General features: G+C 42.2%; 3 protein-coding genes across 5 annotated transcripts in view; 2 read left to right on the plus strand and 1 right to left on the minus strand.

Moving 5' to 3' along the window:
* MCF2L2 (MCF.2 cell line derived transforming sequence-like 2) overlaps positions 1-21557 on the minus strand; it is a 306030-nt gene that overhangs the window by 78196 nt on the left and 206277 nt on the right. The window contains exons 17-20 of the mRNA XM_033957587.1: positions 13780-13895; positions 9609-9678; positions 8067-8159; positions 2267-2359 (exon numbers count right to left, since the gene is read on the minus strand). Coding sequence (XP_033813478.1) covers positions 2267-2359; positions 8067-8159; positions 9609-9678; positions 13780-13895 — 372 coding nt within the window. The remainder of the gene's footprint in view (positions 1-2266; positions 2360-8066; positions 8160-9608; positions 9679-13779; positions 13896-21557) is intronic.
* The window catches only part of LOC117366333 (lactosylceramide 1,3-N-acetyl-beta-D-glucosaminyltransferase-like), a 169097-nt gene that overhangs the window by 57985 nt on the left and 89555 nt on the right, over positions 1-21557 (plus strand). For both annotated transcript variants that reach the window (XM_033957588.1, XM_033957589.1), the window contains exon 2: positions 1721-1755. The gene's annotated coding sequence lies outside the window, so the exon portion shown is untranslated. The remainder of the gene's footprint in view (positions 1-1720; positions 1756-21557) is intronic.
* B3GNT5 (UDP-GlcNAc:betaGal beta-1,3-N-acetylglucosaminyltransferase 5) overlaps positions 1-21557 on the plus strand; it is a 104996-nt gene that overhangs the window by 57978 nt on the left and 25461 nt on the right. For both annotated transcript variants that reach the window (XM_033957593.1, XM_033957594.1), the window contains exon 2: positions 1721-1755. The gene's annotated coding sequence lies outside the window, so the exon portion shown is untranslated. The remainder of the gene's footprint in view (positions 1-1720; positions 1756-21557) is intronic.

Below are 21557 nucleotides of genomic sequence, written 5' to 3' on the forward strand. Positions count from 1 at the left end.
AATAAATAAGAAAGACTTTTCCTCTCTTTTAGGTCCTAGTTCACGCCTACTGTCTAACACCAGCTCTGGTAGGATACACATTTCAAATCTGACATATTGTAATTACAAAACAGAAAATAAAATTATTCTTTCTACCTTTTGTTGTCTGGTCATTATTCAAATCATGTTGTGGTCCCAGGCTCTGGTTTTCTTCTAATAACTCGCTTGCCAGGGTCTCCTTCTTTCTCTGTGCTAACCATTTACCTCCTCTTCTGTTTCCCTTCTTTCCCCCGAGGTCTAGCTTCTTTCCTTTTTCTCATCACCTCCCTCTTTGTTTCATGCTATCTTCCTTTTGTTACACTTAGTGATGTCACATCCTGCTCTTGCTCGTGTTCCTGCTCCAGCTCAGCATACCTAGACATAGTAACTGCAACAACTGTAAAGCTCTGTTAACTCATCTGTCCTCCCCTATTCCTCACTCTTTCCAACTCATCACTCTCCAAACAGCTCAATCATTTGTTCTCTTCTTTCTTCTTCCCCCTTCCTCATTCAGTTCTCCTCTATCCAGATTGCTCCCACTGTCTTAAACTTCCTCTTACCTCAACCTCTCCTTCCCAGTCCCCCCAAATACTAGCATCCCCAATCCCCCAACCTTGTAAGTCTCATCAGTAAAAAAGATCCTCTTGGTTTACAAACCTGTCAGTTGCATCATTTCTACTATTCCACCTTAGACCCTAATACTCAGTCTCCAGCCACCTCTCTTCTTATTCTTATCGCCACTTGCTGTATTTGTCCTAAGCATTCTTCTGTTCATCACCATTTTGATCACTACCATCTGATTTAAACAAAATAAAGCAGTCTGCAGAAGCGATCCTAGAAGGCTGCAGTCGGCCTCCGCAGCACATTTTCTCTGCTGCAGTCCTGCCCCTCCTCTGATGAATGGGACCGCGGCAGAGGGAATGTGCTGAGGAAGCTACGGCAACCTGCTAGGATCGCTACAGCTGTCGATCCTCTATAGGCTGCTTTAATGTCCGAAGCTCATCTTCCTCCTGTTCCCAGATGCTTGTGAATAGCAGTGGCAGCAGTGGTGATTACGCCAGCGGCAGGCAGGGATGGAACGGTAGGCCAAATCTCGGCGACGGCAGGAATTGTCTGGCAGGCCAAATTTTATTGCACCACAGGCCAGATTTGGCCCGCGGGCCAGAATTTGACATGTCTGCTCTACAACCTTCTCATACCTGGCAGCAAAATGATGGAATCCTTTACCAGCACAATTAAGGAGCACATCCTCCTACTAAAACTTTTGTTAATGCCTTAAAACCTATCTGTTTGGAAAATACCTCCCCCCCCAAACAGGCTGAGACCTCCAGAAACCAAACAAGAAACAAAACCACCTCTCTTACCTTGATAGATGATCAAGGTCCCTACAAACTGGAAAAAAGACACCCATACCAGAAACCATAATATCAAGACAACACCAGAAATAGCCAGTCTTCTCTCCAAACCATATGCCATAATCCATAGGCCCACATGAATACAAACCAAGTTAACTGTGTCATGAACCCTAATGAAATAATGTAATCCCAGGATATGGCCAGGCTCTTCTAAATTGTAAATTGCATTGAACTCCTGGGGCATATTAGCAATTCATAAATGCTAATGTATATACAAACTGTATTGCTTCAAAGAATACTATATTACCTGAATGTAGTTCATTAATGTGTTTTTTTTTTTCCTTTAGGGAAAATAAAGATCCATTGCTAATGTGACATGCAGGTAAGTGTGAAATCCTGTATTATTTAATTTTTGTATTATAAATCTCCTGATGCTGTAATACATGCTAGACAAGGAGTTAGTTGTCCAAACAGAATCATGCTCTTTCTTGGAGGAATTCATACAGGCCTGATTGCATCATTTTAATGAGAATTTAGTCAGCATGCCAATATCAGCATCCCTATCTTATGAAAACTTGTAAAGCAATCCACAGTATTTATAATAAATGTATCAGTATCTCAAATAATAACTATTGTTGGAGGGGGGAAAAATTGGATCCAAAAGGAGAAAAATGATGATAAACATGGAAATGCCTCTTTCCTTTTGTGCATAGATAATGGGGAGCCCTCTCCAAAGATTTGTTTTTGTAGTCTCATCTGTATAAAGTTGAGTTTTATGAAAAATGTTCTGGCTTTTATTCTGTAACTAGCATTGGATGTGGTAAATGCTGATTAGTTTGAGAGAGTGATTAGGAGTGAAAATGTGCTAGTGCTTATTCTAATTAAATATTTACCTTTAAGAGCAGCTGGTACTTTGTGATCCTCTGCACTGGCTTCAGGAGATAGGCATCTAAGGAGAGTTTATGATCCAGCTTGTGTTGGCATGCCTTTAAAAACCATGATGGAGAAATGTCATTAAACATATAATCCTATCAATAATACAAACTTCTTTTCTGGCATCTAATATATTCCATGTTCAAGACAATTTTAGAGGCTGTTTTAAAGTACAAATTTTTTTTCCACAAAATGGTTTATGTAACATCATAAATGACAGCAAATAAAGGCATGAATAGTCCATCCTGTCTGCTTAACAGTCACTCATTATTTCATGATTAAAATTGTCTTTGGCATTTCTGGAACATAGATAGTAGAAGTCTTTAGGTTCCAACTACTGAAGTTGCCATCGAAGTCCACTCCAGCCTATCCAAATTCTTTTCATTTATGGGACAAAGACCATAAAAGTCTGTCTGGTCGGCATTGTGCTCACATTCCAAATTACTAGAGTTTGTCAAAGCTCCCTCCCACCCATCCTAAACCGAACTGCCATATATGGGTCATAGAGAGTGCAAGTCTGCCCATTAGTTCTTCACAACTGGTGCTGCCATCTCAGCACCACTCGAAACATTAAACATGCAACTCAGCCAATATATCGGCAAAACTCATATTTAATGAGAGCAAACCGATGATGATTTGCTAATTATGACCAGGTTTACTAACACAAAATGGTATGGAGTGATTTCAATCATAATAGCAGGTAAAATGGTATGGAGCGATTTCAATCATAATAGCAGGTAACAGCATTTCTTTCTTTTTGATTGTTTCACTTGGGATTTGGTTCTCCTTTAATTAATGTTATATAAATTGCACGGAGTTATTATGGAACTCAAAACTTAAGAGGAGCAAAATGATGTGTATGTGTGTTTTGTGACGAGTCCTTTGTGACTCATTGTCTCGGTTAGTGCTTGGGATGCACTTACAAATCACTGAAACCTCCTCATATTCACAAAATTTTATTTAAGAATCTTTGAATATTTATGTTATTGGAGAACTCTCTCCCCAGTGATACTCATACTTTTGGGGAGCTGTTGACTTGTTTGATTTTGTATCACCCCTATCTCCGGTACTGGTATAAGATTATTAACTACTTAGAACAGTGGTTCCCAACCCTGTCCTGGAGGACCACCAGGCCAATCGGGTTTTCAGGCTAGCCCTAATGAATATGCATGAGAGAGATTTGCATATAATGGACGTGACAGGCATGCAAATCTGCTCCATGCATATTCATTAGGGCTAGCCTGAAAACCCGAATAAGAACATAAGAATTAACGCTGCTGGGTCAGACCAGCGGTCCATCGCGCCCAGCAGTCGGCTCATACGGCGGCCCCCAGGTCAAAGACCTTTGCCCTAACCAAGACTCGCCCTACCTGTGTTCATTCTGGTTCAGCAGGAACTTGTCCAACCTTGTCTTGAATCCCTGGAGGGTGTTTTCCCCTATAACAGACTCCAGAAGAACATTCCAGTTCTCTACCACTCTCTGGGTGAAGAAGAACTTCCTTACGTTTGTACGGAATCTATCCCCTTTTAACTTTAGATTGGCCTGGTGGTTCTCCAGGACAGGGTTGGGAACCACTGACTTAGAACATAATAGCCATACTGGGTCAGACCAATGGTCCATCTAGCCAGGCATTCTGCTTCCAACAAAGACCAATCCAGGTCACAAGTACCTGGCATAAACCCAAATACTACTACTTCTTATTTCTGTTGTGCTGAGAGGTGTATGCAGCGCTGTACATTTAACATGCAATAGACTGTCCCTGCTCGGAAGAGCTTATAATCTAATTTGGACAGACAGAACATACAGGGGTTGTGAAGTTTTTTGCAGAGAGAATGATATGGCATCAGATAGATTTAAAGTGGGTGGGAATTAGGAGTTGAAAGCAACATTCCATGCCGCTGATCCCACGGCAAGCAGTGACTTCCTCCATGTCTATCTCAATAGCAGATTTTGGACTTTTCCTTCAAGTACATGTTCAAACTAGTGCTGCCCGATTCGGGAAGAAATTTTTCAATTTGATTTTCCTGCCCAGTTGGGTGTTTTATGTGTTTTTTGTTGTTGTTTTTTTAAACATCCTGGTGGGTTTATTTTGTAACCTCTTCACCCACCCCAACCCCTTTACCCTTTCCTATCCCTGCTGGTGCTGTGGTATAAACAAAAAAGACGTTTCCTCTCTCTGTTAGGTCCTAGCTCATGTTCGCTGTCTAATACCAGCTCTGAAAAGATACACATTTCAAATCTGACATATTGTAATCAGAAAACAGAAAATAAAATTATTTTTTCTACTTTTTGTCTGGTCATTATTCAAATCATGTTGGTCCCAGGCTCTGGTTTCTGTTTGTCTTCTGATAACTACTACTACGTATTATTTCTAAAGCGCTGAAAGGCGTACACAGCGCTGTGCTTGCCTGGGTCTCCTGCCCATTTGTATATATTTTGGTTACCAACTTTGAAACCAATGCTGTCTTCTTCCAAATTTGTTTTTCTGAAGATGGCTTTACCGTAAAGGTTGAACAAGTAAGGTGACAAGATGCATCCTTGCCTGATGCTTTTTTTACTGGAAACCAATTGGTGTTGCCATATTCTGTTCTCGCTGCAGCTTCTTGATTTCTGTAGAGGCTCTTTATCAGCTGAGTTATGTTTTAAAAGTATTTCCATGTAATTTCATTGAGTATCCCCTGGTCTTTGTACTTTTTGAAAGTGAAAAATTGATTCACTTTTACCTGTTCTACACCACTCAGGATTTTGTAAACTTCAATTATTTCCCCCTCAGCTGTCTCTTTTCCAAGCTGAAGATCTCTAACCTCTTTAGCCTTTCTTCATATGAGAGGCATATCCATCCCCTTTATCATTTTGGTCGCTCTTCTTTGAATCATTTCTAATTCTACTATATCTTTTTGAGACATAGCGACTAGAATTGAACTCCATACTTAAGGTGAGGGTATAGAGCATTACAGAGGCATTGTCTTATTTAACATCCTTTTTCTAATGAGTCCTAGCATCCTGTTTGCTTTTTTTTTTTTGGCTGAGCAGAAGATTTTAGAGTGACTACAATGACACCTGAGATCTTTTTCTTGGGTGCTGACTCCTAAGGTGGACCCTAACATCAGATACAGTAACTAGGATTTTGATTGTCCTTCCCAATGTGCACCACTTTTCTTTTGTCCACATTAGATTTTATTTGCCATTTGAATGCCCAGTATTCCAGTTTCCTAAGGTCTTCCTGCAATTTTTGACCGCATGCATATGTTTTAACAACTTTGAATAGTTTTATGTTATCTGGAAATTTAATCACATCATTTTTTTTTTTCTGATTCCCAGATTGTTTATAAATATGTTAGTAGCACTGGTCCTAGCTCATATCCCTGTGGCACTCCACTATTCACTTTCCTCCGTTGAGAAAAATGGCCATTTAACCCCACCAGTGGGTTTTCTGTCCAATAGCCAATTCCTAACCCACACACAAAATGCCTCCTATCCCATGACTTAATTTTCTCAGGAGAGTCTCAGGAGAAACTATGTTAAAAGCTTTCTGAAAATTTAGAAACACTACATTAACCAGCTCACCTTTATTCACATTTATTCATGCCTTCAATGAAATAAAGCAGATTGGTGAGGCAAGACTTCTTTGGCTGAACACATGCTGACTTTGTCCCATTAAACCAAGTTTGTCCATATGTTCTCTAATTGTATTCTTTATAATAGTTTCTATTAGTTTACCCAGCATTGAAGTCAGGCTTACTGGTCTGTAATTTCCCAGATCACCCACTGGAATTCTTTTTAACAATCTGTTAAATTGGCTACCCATTTAGAATGGTAGAGAGGCAGCGTATAAGTTGTTTAAATAGAAGCTTATAGCAACTACTATTTCTCTAAGTCCCATCCCCTCCACTCCCAAATTTAAATTGCAAGGGAAATGACTGACCTCTGCAAGCAAAACAATTCCTCCAGCTTCTATCCTTGTTGAGATACCAGGAAAGAATTGCAAAGCCTGCCAGATGGTCCCAGTTGCTAGCCCAAGTCTACTTTTGCAAACTGTCATAAAAATCCAACCACATTCTAACATCTTTGTCATAAATTCTTCCTTTCCCGTTTCCTACCCCCAAGTTTGGGTTTTTGCCAGGTACTTGTGACTTGGATTGGCCACTGTGGAAACAGGATACAGGCCAAGATGGACCATTAGTCTGACCCAGTATGGCTATTCTTATTTTTTAGCACCTAACAATCCTCTGTGACTCTTGTACTGTTTCACTATCCTGGACTCATGTGATATGATCATTATGTGGTTACTTTCCATCTGAAGAGGTGCTGGGTGAGGATCTGCTAAGGCAGGTATGTCAAAGTCCCTCCTCGAGGGCCGCAATCCAGTTGGATTTTCAGGATTTCCCCAATGAATATGCATGAGATCTATTTGCATGCACTACTTTCATTGTATGCTAATAGATCTCATGCATATTCATTGGGGAAATTCTGAAAACCCGACTGGATTGCGGCCCTCGAGGAGGGACTTTGACACCCCTGTGCTAAGGGGAAGAAAAACTCCATTTTGGAATATCGTAACTGCCGACATTCAAACCTGGGCTTCAGTAGGTTATTTCATTGTCCTTCTCTTTTACTTTTTTAGTTCAGTGTACTCTGCTTTTTCAGCAAAGTCAGTTTAGGCAATAGTGTAACCTTTTGAATCTCTTAGGGTTTTATATAAAGTGTTTTAGTCTAGTTCAGTATTTTAGGTTGCATTTCAAAGCATAAGATCAGATTAGGGTACAGATGGCAGTTGAGGAAAGCCTGTTTAGTGGACTTGGTGCTTACAAATGGGTAAAGTGTTTTCTGATGTTACAGTTGGTGAACATCTGGCATCCAGTGATCACTGCATGGTGTTATTTAGTGCGTGGATTAAACCAATTAAGCTTGGCGGCAGTAGGGCGCCTACTGCCGCCTAACTTCTGGCACCGTTTACAGAATTGTCCGTTGTTTCAAGAAAATCTCTCCTGTTGAGCTACGCTTTGTAAATTTTCATACTGTTTGCACTTAATTTTTAACCTAAGTAGTATTGTGTAAATATTTTGAGGAGAGTGGAAATGGGTTGCAGTGACCTTTTCAGGTGGAGAGGCCCCTATAACAAGAAATTCCCTCATTGTAACTGCCAATTTTATTATGCAATATTTCATAAAACAGACAACTACCCTTAGGGCTCCTTTTACAAAGGTGCGCTAGGGTTTTTAGCACACGCACAAAATTACGTGCACGGTAACCAAAATCTACTGCCTCCTAAAAAGGAGGAGGTAGTGGCTAGCGCGCTCGAGAATTTAACGTGCGCTATTGGCGCGCGTTAAGGCCCTAGTATGCCTTTCTAAAACGAGCCCTTAGACTTTGTCATTTGAGAAATACACAAAGATATAAGCTATCCTTCCCTTCCTTTAAGGGAATTAAATCTGCTGGGAAGCTCAGTCGATCTTTTTTTTTCAAGTTTGTAGAGATCTGGAATGAACTCCCTGACTCCATTAGACTTATAGGCCAGCTTCAATTATTTCATAAATCCCTGAAAACTTTGTTGTTCTCGCAATTTTTAAATGGTTTAACTACAGTCTCAATGAAATGATAATACTATAGTTCTTATTTCTCTCATGCTTTTTTACTATGTTCTCTAGTTTTAATTATATGTGAACCGAGTCGAGCTCCATTGGGAGATGACCAGGTATGTAAACCGAAGATTAGATTAGATTTCTACTGAACAACTTTGGTTTGCATTTTCACCTTACTTGGAAAAAAAGGCTTTCTCCACATTGTCTCCACAGAGCTTCAGACCTGGGCTTGTTTTGGCAGTACTTTTCATAGATTTGAAGATCCTCTTTCTGGAACAAGAGAGAAGTTCATAAAAAATAAATTAAGTCTGTTGTCTATTCTTCTTTATAAATACACAACAGGCTGACTTCAGTCACTACTGAAACATAAAGATAAGAAGTATTCATCTGAAATAATAAAATGCTAGCCGCGCATGCGCACTCAACTGCGTGCTTCCGTTTTCCCTGATCTGAGATGTAGGTCCGTGGCCTTGCAGGCAGGAGTGCGCATGCGTGAGCGCTGGGCAGATCACCTCCACAAGCCGGGACCGCAGCTAGCCACCGTGACACGGTGGAAGAACAGCAGCAGCCCCCGAGCTCCTCACCAGCCTGTCCCACCCCCTAGACAAGGGCTGAAAAGCTGGCCTCGCGCGCTCTGCAACCAACTGCTGCTCGCTTCTGCGTGCCAGGCTCCTCCTTATTTCCTGGCCAGCAGTGCACAGATCAGGAGCGCGGACGTCAGGAGCAAGCTTTACGCTCTCCCGCTCACCCCGCGCTGCTTTCCGAATGGCTGCCGTAGGTTCTTGGGACTCGTGAGAACCTACAGCAGCATAGCTCACTGATACAGGAGGTAGAGTTGAAAAGAATGTGAATAATGCCTTCTACATAACTCTCAAGTAGAAGTGAATAACTCACTAGTTCAAGACTCATATGCCTTTTACTAGAGAGAAGATTATCAAGTTAAGAACCTAATCTTCCTATCTGTTCATCTTTTTCTACTTGGGAATGGTGTGGAGGTTAGCACAATGGGCTGAGAACCCAAGGAAATGAGTTTGATTGGGACAGAAAAAGTACCTGCATACAATAAATGTACTTTGATTGTACTGCAGAAAGGCAGTATATTAAATCTGACCCTTTACGCTTACATAATAATGTGCATTTTGTTTCCTTCTTCCACATGGACTATAGGAATATTTTCAGAGGACTTAGCAAGTTGTTGGTATCGGACTGGTGCCAAGAGTTGACATGTTATGTATTTAGTTGTGTCCTGTTCTGCAGAGACACTAGGAAGCAACCCATGCTGTTAATAGTGGTCTGATTTTTTTTTTTTAAGGAGGAGAGATTAAGATGTTTGAAGTTTTTCCTTAGTAGAAATTTTCTGAAGGCCCTTAGGGGTGTGATAGGATGGAATCATCTAGTTGTTTGTTTTTTAGAAATACTTGGAGTCATCCCCAGCCCCTTACCTTGTTGGTATGGGTTCTGCTAAATTGGTATCTAAGAGAGGGTAGTGTTCCCTCAAAACTACATTCTGATGTTTGGAGATGAACCAGAAACCCCTCCACTGGCACTTTGGGGGGTGGGGGATAGCTTAGAAATGAGAATAGAGGATAAAATAAGACCTTTGAAATGAACAAGTTGGTAAATGTAGCTAAGTAATTCTACAAAGTTATAATGTCCATTAAGGTTTTTTAAACAATATGCATCTTTACAGATATACACAAATGTGTTAGGTTTACTTACCCTTTTTAGAAAACATCTACCCAGTGAATCAGGATTTTCTGTACAACTTTCTATTTCCTTAAGAAAAATTCTGCAAGAAATTCAAAAAGTTGAACCATGTCAATAATTGACATTAGAGGACAGAGTTGGTTCCCAAGGAAACAAAACAGAGTTTTTGAGAGGTGTTTAGATTGTGGACTTCAGGCTGTTAAATTGAGTTTCCTTCTCATCCTGCTAGACCAGCCCAGCCCAGTGGGTTATGTTCTGCTACCAACAGATGGAGACAGAAAAGCTCAAGATTCCAGTGATGCCACTGGTATAAGAAGTGATGCAATCTGGACCTATCAGTATTTTTCTGTATCTAGCAGATGGTGCAGTTTGGACTAGTGCAGCAGGATTGCTTGTACCAGATACTAGTTACTGTCTAAGCCCTGTGGTTGAGACTGGCCAGTCTTGACTCTCAGGAGTCAGACCACAGTCCTGTATCTGGTTGAGACTAGAGGAGTTCACAGCCCCCCTGCAGCCCCAAGCCTTGAACCTGTCATGTGGAGTCTGTGCCTTCTGGGTATGACCCCCTCCACCCCAGAACTCCCACTTAAGAACAAGGCTAGGGTTGGTAACGCCATCCATTTTTGATATACAAGAAATGGGTGACTTTTGGCTCATTCTGGATTTGAAAGAGCATCGATTCTTTTCTTTGATTTCTGAATGTTTGTCTGGAGATGTTGCATTTGATTGTTTCTTTGGTCAGGACAGGAGAATTCAGGGAAAATTACTGTTTAAATTTGTCCTCTAGTTTCTTATGTTTTGGGGGGTTTTTTTAAGTGACATTCCATCTTGTCCTTTTTCCTCAATGTCCTCTGCTGTTCTTAACAATTTGATGTAAATATATGTTTAAAAATTGGGGGGGAAGTCAAGAAATGCTACGTTTTCTATAATTAAAACTCTGGAATTCATTGCTGGAGAATATGGTGAAATCAGCGGAGTTTAAAAAAGGTTTGGATAAAATTTGGATAAATTCCTAAATGAAAGTTCATAGGCCATTATTGAGATGGCTTGGGGAAATCTACTGCTTATTCTTAGGATAAGCAGCATAAAATCTGTTTTATTACATGTGATATAGCTAGATCCTTGGGACCTGGGTTGGCCACTGTTGGAAACAGGATACTGCGCTTGATGAACCTTCGGTCTGTCCTAGTATGGCAATTCTTATGTTCTTATTTGAATTTTAAACCCTGACTTTTCTGATGACATCTTTCCTGAAGATTTTTGTTTGCAAGTTTTACTTTGTTGTTCTACTAGAAGTACTAAAGAACATAAATTTAGATTGCGGGCGGGGGGGGGGGGGGGGGGGGACGACATCTTAGGAATAATGCCAGGAAGTACTTTTTATGGGGAGAGTAGTAGATGCCTGGAATGCGCTCCTATGGGGGAAGGTGGAAATGAAAATGGTAATGGAATACAAAATTGCATGGGATAAACACAAAAGAATTCTGTATGGAAGACATGAAACCAAACAAGCTTAGCAGTGATTAGATGGCAACACCGGTAATTGAGAAGCAAAGTCCATACTGGACAGACTTCTACCGTCTACCCTGATCAAGGCTGGATGAATTCAGCATCAGTAAGTTGAGAACAAAGCTAGTGCCAGGCAGACCTCTATGGTCTATGTGCTCTGAAAATGGAAAGGACAAATCAAGATCAAGTTTGCATATGTAATATCACATCATATATTATGGTATGAGTTTATCTTGTTGGGCAGACTAGATAGACCATGCAGGCCTTTATCTGCCATCATGCACTATTACTATGACTATTTATTATTTCTATAGTGCTACCAGACACACTCAGCACTGTACATTAAGCATGCAAGAGAAACTCCCTGCTTGAAAGAGCTTGCAATCTACTTGCGACAGATGAACAAGATAAAGATGAATCTATACATGCTGCTGAGATAGTAAATTAAAAAGGGAATGATGAGGAGAAAGGGTAGGGGAATATAGAAGGTATGACAGAGTGGGTGCTTTAGCAGTGGGATGGGGTTAGAACTTAAATGCTGCTCCAAAAAAAAGAGCTTTCAACATGGATTTGAATACCACCAGAGACTGAGTCTGACGTACTGAGTCAGGCAGGTTGTTCTATGACATAGCAAAGCAGAAGGGACAAAGTTGGGAATTGGCAGTAGAGAAGAGTACAGGCAAGAGAGATTTACCCAATGAATGGCGTGCTTGGGGAGGAATATAGGGGCAGAGAAGAGAGGAGAGAGTACTGGGGAGCTGCAGAGTGAATACACTTTTGTAGGTCAATAAAAGGAATTTGAACTGTATGTGGAAACAGACAGGGAGCCAGTGAAATGATTTGAGGAGAGAGGTAATATGAGTATAATGACACTGGTGGAATAAGAGGTGTGCAGCAGCATTCTGAACAGATTGAAGGGGGAGATAGATAGCTTGGCAAAAAACCTGTGAGAAGCAAGTTGCAGTAGTCCAGGCAAGAGGTGGCAGAAAACCTGTGAGAAGCAAGTTGCAATAGTCCAGGCGAGAGGTGATGAGAGCGTGGAAGAGGGTCTTAGCAGTGTGTTCAGAAAAAAAAGGCTTGATTTTAGCTGGATCTTAGCGATGTTGTAGAGGAAGAATCAGCAGGTTTTAGTGATATGCTGGATATGCAAAGAGAAGAAAAGAGATGAGTCAACGATGACTCTGAGGTTGCGAGCTGACAAGAATGGGAGGATGAGAGTGTTATCCACATGGAGAATGGAGGCAGAGGAGAGGTGGGTTTAGGAGGAAAGATAAGGGTTCAGTCTTGGCCATGTTTAATTTTAGATGGTCACTTTCAGTGAAGTATTGCATGCTGCTACTCAACCACTTATGTGTTCACTGGACCCTAGCGTCATTATCTCCAGTGTCCCATGAGGAAGGCGTTCCCATACACCAAAACAGGGATTCCTGTTAGGACTCTTACTTGGTTAATACAGGTTTGATTACTGGTTGAAAAGACATCACCCTTGCCTTTTTTTGTTTGACTGTCCTTTCCCGAAGGCAAGGTGTTCTTATGGTTGTTTGCCTAATTTTAGATGGTGGCAAGACATCCAAGTAGCAATGTCAGACAGGTAAACTGAGACTCGGGCCTGGAATCCTGTAGAAATTTCAGGCTTAGTATTATGTTACTATGCTAAGAAACTCGTATATCATAGTAATACATATAAATTGATGTGCAAGTGAAGACTTGCAGTATATTTTACAAAATACACTTTGGGCTCCTTTTACTAAGCCGCATTAGGGCTTTAACGTGCAGAATAGCGCTACATTGCCCCGTGCGCTAGACCTTAACGCCAGCATTGAGCTGGCGTTAGTTCTAGAAGCGTAGCGTATGGTGTAGCGTGCAGTAACTTCCTGCATGCACTAAAAACGCTAGCGCACCTTAGTAAAAGGAGCCCTTTGTCTATTAAGGCCCAAATTAAGACAGTAATATCGGGCGTATTTTTCAAGTTGTACCTATTGCGGAGGTTACGTGATTACTTTTCTGATGATAATTTTCAAACTTATCATGTTAATGATAACACCTCTAGTTGACTATTGTAATTCCATTTACTTAGGTTTACCTAAATGTGTCCTGCGAGCTTTGCAGCTGGCACAAAACACCACTGTACGCCTCATTGTATATGCTTCACAATTCAATCACATTACTCCGATATTTCGTGAATGTCATTGGCTACCTATTGGAAAGCAGGTTAAATTCAAGATCCTTTGCATGATGTTTAAGGTGCTTCAGCATAATGGCCTGTAAAATGTCTGTTCTCTTTTGCAGTGGTATTATCCTACTCATGAGTTTCGGTCCTCAGACAGTTTGAAACTTGAAATTCCCTCATTAGCAGCCTTGAGACTTATGGGGAATTGCAAATCTGTGTTCTCTGTGCAAGGCCCGGCACTGTGGAATGCCTTACCTTTGGCGTTGTGCTAATCATACATTCTCTGGCATTTTAGGAAAGGGGTGAAAACTGTTATTTGAGCATTTTTTTTAGTGCTAGCTAGGCAACAGTGTAAATTGGAGCTGTTACTTTTGTTGTCTTCTGCTGTTTTGTATTTGTCTTTACCTTTTATTATGATTATGTATGTATGTATTGTTCCCTGCTTAGATTTGTGGATAGGCGGGCTATAAATAATTATAAATAAATAAATAAATACATACATACCTGTTATGAAATTCATATATTTCAGGAAGATTTCCAAAGAGAACATCCTTTTTATTTTGAAGTGTGGTTGGTATTAGGTGTATCAAGTCTGGATTTTCTAGTTCTGAAACATAACCCTGTAGAGGACCAAAAGAGAAAATGTGAATGTCAGAAGTTACAACAGACTTTGGGTTTGTCTTTTTTTTTTTTTAAGTTTTGAAGAATTATTCATGTTTAAAAGCCCATTTTACTCAGAACATTGATAGTAGAATTGAAACATTGAGGTCGGGACATGCTCGGTTTCAGCAGTATTTGAGAAGTTTTTAAACTAGGAAGAAGGGGAAAGCCGACAGTCGACCGAGAGAGAGAGAGTCGATGGTTCGGGAACCAATATACCCGGAGGATACTGTACAAGAAGATAGAGGGAAAGACTCACCAGATCACAGGCAAGACAGATCGAAAAGGACACAAGAGGGAAGGAAATGCAAGAAAGGAACAGGCTGCAAACTCAAGTGTATGTACACGAATGCAAAGAGCCTTAGGAATAAGATGGGTGAATTAGAGCTATGGCACAAAAAGATAACATTGACATCATAGGCATCACAGAAACATGGTGGACTGAGGAAAACATCTGGGACACTGTGCTACCAGGATACAAACTATACCGCAGAGACAAAGTGGCCCTAAAAGGTGGGGGCATTGCCATATACGTCAAAGAAGGAATTGAATCTGCCAGAGAGAACACGCCACAACTGATGGATAAGTTAGAGTCTCTATGAGTCAAAATTCCAGGAACAAATGTACTAGAAACGAAGATCGGCATCTACTATTGACCCCCAGGGCAGTCCGAAGAAATTGACAGACGAGATTAAATGCAACTATATCATGGGTGACTTCAACTATCCGGGAATAGACTGGAATCTAGGCACCTCCGGCAGCGTTAGGGAGACCAAGTTCTTGGATACTTTAGGCGGTTGCTTCCTGGAACAACTTGTCAAGGAAAATACTAGAGGAAATGCAATTCTGGACTTAATTCTAAATGGCCTATGAGGACCGGCACAAGATGTAGAAGTAGAAGGGACGCTGGGAAACAGCGATCACAATATGATCCGCTTTGATCTGAATGCAGGGGAGAAACATTGGTCCAAAACAACAGCCATGGCACTGAACTTCCGAAAAGGGAATTACGAAGAGATGAGACTCATGGTAGGGAAGAGGATAAGTACTATATAAACGCTAGAGCAAGCTTGGTCCCTTTTTAAGGACACAGTCACCGAGGCGCAAAATCTCTATATACCGCGTATCAACATGGGATCCAAGAGGAAAAAGAACAAAGAACTGGCGTAGCTCACTGTAGAGGTGAAGGAAGCGATAAGAGACAAGAAAACTTCATTCAAGGAATGGAAAAGGTCAAAAACGGATGAAAACTGGAACAAGCACAAACAACATCAACGCAGATGCCATAAGGCAGTAAAAGGGGCCAAAAGGGACTATGAGGAAAAAATAGCCATGGAGGCAAAGAACTTCAAGCCATTCTTTCGATATATTAAGGGGAAACGACCTGCGAAGGAAGCAGTGGGACCGTTGAATGACCATGGAATAAAGGGAGCGCTAAAGGAGGACAAAGCAATCGCCGACAAACTGAACACATTTTTTTTGCATCTGTATTTACCGAAGAAAATTTACACAGCATACCGGAACCCATCAGGCTATATGTTGGAAACAAAGACGAAAAGCTGACAGGATTGACGGTCAGTCTAGAGGAGGTGTGTAGACAGAGTGATAGGCTTAAGAACGATAAATCCCCGGGACCGGATGGCATCCATCCGAGGGTCATCAAGGAACTGAAAGGGACTATAGCTGAACTGCTTCAACTAATAGCCAATCTGTCGATCAAATCAGGAAAGATTCCGGAAAACTGGAAGGTAGCGAATGTTAACGCCGATCTTCAAGAAAGGTTCAAGGGGAGATCCAGGAAACTACAGACAAGTGAGTCTGACTTTGGTACCGGGAAAGATGGTAGAGTCGCTGATAAAGGACTGCATTATTGATCACCTTGACGGACATGGGCTGATGAGGACTAGTCAGCACGGTTTTAGCAAAGGCAGATCATGTTTGACGAACTTGCTGCACTTCTTTGAGGTAGTAAACAGCCAGATAGACAAGGGCGACCCGGTAGACATTGTGTATCTGGATTTTCAGAAGGTGTTTTGACAAGGTTCCTCATGAACAACTACTTCGGAAAATTGCGAGCCATAGAATTGAGGGTGAAATACTCATGTGAATTAAAAACTGGCGAGTGGGGGTAAATGGACAATACTTGGACTGGAAGAGCTTCACCAGTGGGGTGCCGCAGGGCTCAGTGCTTGGACCCGTGCTCTTCAACATCTTTATAAACGATCTGGACATTGGTACTACGAGTGAGGTGATTAAATTTGCGGACGATACAAAGTTATTCAGAGTAGTGAAGACGCAGGGAGATTGCGAAGATCTGCAATTTGACATAATCGGGCTCGAAGAATGGCCATCAACATGACAGATGAGGTTCAACCTGGATAAGTGTAAAGTGATGCTTTTAGGTAACAAAAATCTCATGCACGAATACAGGATGTCTGGGGCGGTACTTGGTGAGACCTCCCAGGAAAGAGACTTGGGAGTTCTGATCGATAAGTCAATGAAGCCATCCAAGCAATGTGTGGCAGCGGCGAAAAGGGTGAACAGAATGCAAGGAATGATAAAGAAAGGGATCACGAACAGATCGGAGAGGGTTATCATGCCGCTGTACTGGGCCATGGTGCGCCCTCACCTGGAGTACTGCATCCAGCACTGGTTGCCGTACATGAAGGACATGGTACTACTCAAAAGGGTCCAGAGAAGAGCGAATAAGATGGTTAAGGGGCTGGAGGAGTTGCCGTACAGCGAAAGATTAGAGAAACTAGGCCTCTTCTCCCTTGAACAGAGTAGATTGAGAGGGGATATGATCGAAACATTCAAGGTACTGAAGGGAATAGACTTAGTAGATAAGGGCAGGTTGTTCACCCTCTCCAAGGTAGGGAGAACAAGAGGGCACTCTAAAGTTGAAAGGGGATAGATTCCATACAAACGTAAGGAAGTTCTTCTTCACCCAGAGAGTGGTGGAGAGCTGGAACGCTCTTTCGGAGTCTGTTGGTGAAAATACCCTCCAGGGTTTCAAGACTAAGCTGGACATGTTCCTGCTAAACTGGGACGTACACAGGTGAGGCTGGACTCATTTTAGAGCACTGGTCTTTGACCTGGGGGCCGCCGCATGAGCCGACTGCTGGGCACGATAGACCACTGGTCTGACCCAGCAGTGGAAATTCTTATGTTCTTATGCATAACCAGTCTAAAATTCATAGTTGACAACAAATTCCATAATTTTAACACCATCTTTATTTTAAAGAAAACAGTTTTAACTACTGAGACAATGTGGCTGCAAAATTTTAATGAGGTATCGAGGATTACTTCTAAACTCTTAATTTCCTGCTGTATTAAAATGGTAACCCCAGCATACACAAAATTCACCAGATCTCCTTTGATACCGGTGGTGGAAAGCCATAAAATCTTAGTCTTTGAAACATTTAGGCAAAGATGGTTCATAGTCATCCATTGTTGAATCTCATCCATATAATGCAACAACAACTGGAAGCCCTGTTTGCAGTCTGCTGGAAGTTCAAACAAAAACTGCAGATCGTCCGCATAGATGCGATATTGCTGACCAAAGTCTGCAAACAATATATTCAGTAGGGTTATCCTAAAAACCTGATCTGTTTGTAGCATTCAAGGCCTGAAATTCTGCAAGGGTCCTACCTCCCATTGTATGCAAATATGTCTCATGCATATTCATAAGGATATCCTGAAGTCCTGCATCTTTGTGTTACTGTAGTAATTGATGTTCTATAGCTGTGTCTCTCAAACTGTATGTCATGGCACAGTGGTGTGCCATGAGAGATTCCACAATTTTACTTTATTTTAAAAAATTCCCTTCATAAGTATACACTAGACCAGTGTTTTTCAACCTTTTTTGGGAAAAGGCACACTTGTTGAAAAAAATCACGAGGCACACCACCATTAGAAAATGTTAAAAAATTTAACTCTCTGCCTATATTGACTATATATAAAGTAATTCTCTTGAATAGGAATCAAATAAACACAAAGAAAGTATTTTATAATTACTTTATTATGAAATAAAAATTATAAAATACTTTATTCATTGCGAAACCTGGGCCTGTTTGGCTGAACACAAAGCTGATATTCTGGCTGGAATGGAAGAAAGACACACACGTAGCTCTTCGTCAACAGCTCTCAGTCTCTCTCTGTATTTGGTTTTTATAGCATACAAAAATAGACAAATATACCCTCCATCCTTTTTATTAAACCACAATAGCAGTTTTTAGCGCAGGGAGCTGCGCTGAATGCCCAGCACTGCTCTTGACGCTCATAGGCTCCCTGCGCTAAAAACCACTATTGCGGTTTAGTAAAAGGTGACCATATTGTAAAATATAGACAGCAGATATAAATTCAGAACTGTGCATAGTAAGTGAAGGGAAGTTTTCATCTCTGGGAATTTACCCAGTTAACTATTAAGTTATTTGGGCAAATTCCTTTGAAAACTGTGGTAATACTGCCTCCACTTTGCTAAATTTAAAATAAAATCATTTTTCCTACCTTGTCTGGTGATTTCTGGTTGCACTTTCTTCTTCTGACTGTGCATCCAATCTTTCTTCCCTTCTATCAGCCTGTATGCTTTCTCTCCTCCACACCTCATTCCCTCCCCCAACTTTTTCTTCCTCTCTCCCTGACCTTTCTTTCTTTTTTTCTGTTTCTCTTCTTTCCTTCTGTTTCCCTGCCTGCCCCCTTTCTTTCTTTCTCCCTGCCGTTCCCCAAGCCACTGCCACTGCCGCTGCCATCGGGGAACAGGACCCACCAATGGATAACAGGCCCCAAAGCCGACGCATGCTCTCCCTGACGTCAATTCTGCAATCGGAGAGGAAGTTCCGCCCAGCCAGGCTGGTGATTTCTGGTTGCACTTTCTTCTTCTGACTGTGCATCCAATCTTTCTTCCCTTCTATCAGCCTGTATGCTTTCTCTCCTCCACACCTCATTCCCTCCCCCAACTTTTTCTTCCTCTCTCCCTGACCTTTCTTTCTTTTTTCTGTTTCTCTTCTTTCCTTCTGTTTCCCTGCCTGCCCCCTTTCTTTCTTTCTCCCAGCCTCCTGTCCAGCAGTAACTCTCTTCCCTTCCTCCCCTCCCAGCAGCATCTCTCCGTCTCCCTCTCCAGTAGCAGCTGTCCCTTTTTTTTCCTTGCCCAGCAGCTTCCCAGATTCCTTTCCCTCCTCCCCTCCCAGAAGCATCTCTCCTTCTTCTCCCTCTCCAGTAGCAGCTGTCCCTTTTTTTATCTTGCCCAGCAGCTTCCCAGATTCCTTTCCCTCCTCCCCTCCCAGAAGCATCTCTCCGTCTCCTTCTCCCTCTCCAGTAGCAGCTGTCCCTTTTTTTCCTAGCCCAGCAGCTTCCCAGATTCCTTTCCCTCCTCCCCTCCCAGAAGCATATCTCCTTCTTCTCCTTATCCAGTAGCAGCTGTCCCTTTTTTTCCTTGCCCAGCAGCTTCCCAGATTCCTTTCCCTCCTCCCCTCCCAGAAGCATCTCTCCTTCTTCTCCCTCTCCAGTAGCAGCTGTCCTTTTTTTTCCTGGCCCAGCAGCTTCCCAGATTCCTTTCCCTCCTCCCCTCCCAGAAGCATCTCTCCTTCTTCTCCCTCTCCAGTAGCAGCTGTCCCTTTTTTTTCCTGGCCCAGCAGCTTCCCAGATTCCTTTCCCTCCTCCCCTCCCAGAAGCATCTCTCCTTCTCCCTTTCCAGTAGCAGCTGTCCCTTTTTTCCCCTGCCCAGCAGCTTCCCAGACTGATAGTGGTTTTCTCCCCTCCCAGCAGCTGTTCTTACTTCCCAGCGCAGCGATTCACGAAGGCAGCCTCGGATCCTTTGTTGTGTCGCGCCGCCTCTGAGGAAAGAGGAAGTTGCATCATCAGAGGCAGCCGCGACTCAGCAAAAGCCCCGAGGCTGCCATCGTGAATCGCTGCGCTGGGAAGTAAAGGAGAGCTGCAGAGAGGGGAGAAAGCCACTGTTGGAGGCTCCCCAAGATCTCTCCGGCCCAGCGCACGCTTCCGATGCTGATCTTGCCGGTCCTGCGCGGACCGGCAGGAAGTTCAAATGAGTCAATCTTGCCGGTCCTGCGCGGACCGGCAAAAATTTCCTGTGGACCGGCGGTTGAAGAACTGTGGATTAGATCGCCAAGACAAAGTGAGTCCTGGGTGATCGACTCACTTTGCCTTGGCGAGCTACTGGCGCCCCTGCCTCGGGCCCCCTGTAAGCTCCGGGCCCGGCGGCCCTGCGGCACACCAGGCAACATCTCGCGGCACACTAGTGTGCCGCGGAACAGCGGTTGAAAAACACTGCACTAGACTAGTTGACATATATGTTGCATACGAAAGAGTCTGTCAAAAGTTATGAGCATCTATATGCATAAGGATACAACTTCCCAGATGAGCATCATTCTTTGATGTGATTGGTCCTTGAAAACTAACGGCAAGTAATTTTATTTTTTTAGGTAGTAGTTAGCCTAACTTGAGCAACAAAGCAATCAAGGCTTTACCGTTTTGATCTTCTTATTTTTGCTAACTTGGATTTTCAGCTCTGACAGAAATTAAATTGAAAAAGATAACTGCAGATGGTGAGTGATGAAATGCGTTGTTTACTTGTACTATCGAGCCGTGTTTTGAGCTAATTTGCACTCAAAAACAAGCACATCCATTGCATTGATAAGTAATTATACTCTACTTTAATTTCACCATTGTTATAATTGCCCATACATAGCTTAAAGAACTTTAATAACTCAAATTTAATTTTTGTTGTTTTTTGCAATTTTATAATTTCAATTACCGTATTTTTCGCTCTATAAGATGCACTTTTTTTCCACCCAAAAGTGGGTGGAAATGTTGGTGCGCCTTATTCAGCGAAGACGACCCGTGAGAAATGACAACAGCCATTCAGAAAGTGGTGCGGGTCCAGGCAGGAACGCAGAAAGCACGTTCCTGCTGGCTGATACACCGCTGGACCTCCAGGCTTAAGGGGCATTTTAAAAAGTACTATGGGGTGGGGTTTGTTTTAAAAGGGCGGTCAGGCGGGGGTATTTTAAAAAGGTATGGAGGGGATTAAAAAAATTACCGGGAAGGGTGGGAAGGAAAAAATTGTTAGTTGGCCGGGACAGTTGCCTCCTGTCCCAGCCTATCACTAGATCACCAGAGATGAGGGGGGTGGGGGGGCAGGTTACAAGGCAGGGCAGTGGAACAGGGTACCGAGCCTGGCAGGGAAGGGGAGACAGGGTGCAGAACCTGGCAAGGAGTGAGGGGGGCTGGGTGCACAATTTGGTTCACAAAGTTTTTTTCTTGTTTTCCTCCTCTAAATCTAGGGTGCGTCTTAAGGTCAGGTGCGTCTTATAGTGTGAAAAATACAGTATAATGTGCCGCGAAAAACTTTTGTTTTGTTTAGTGTGCCAGAGCTTTAAAAAAAAGGTTTGAGACACTGCTCTAAAAGCAAAAATGTGGTTGTGTTATCAAATTTTACTCATGGAAACTGATATAATGGCTGTAGAATAGCAGCCAATTTAATTTCTGTGCTGTTAGATCAGTATTGCCGTGAAGCTAGTATTATTGTAGAACCTATTTTTTTTAATTACAGATCTTTAGTAGGAACTTCTGTATGACTTTGATAACATATTTTTAAATGACAA

The sequence above is a fragment of the Geotrypetes seraphini genome, chromosome 9 (genome assembly GCF_902459505.1).
Source record: "Geotrypetes seraphini chromosome 9, aGeoSer1.1, whole genome shotgun sequence".
NCBI lineage: Eukaryota > Metazoa > Chordata > Amphibia > Gymnophiona > Dermophiidae > Geotrypetes > Geotrypetes seraphini.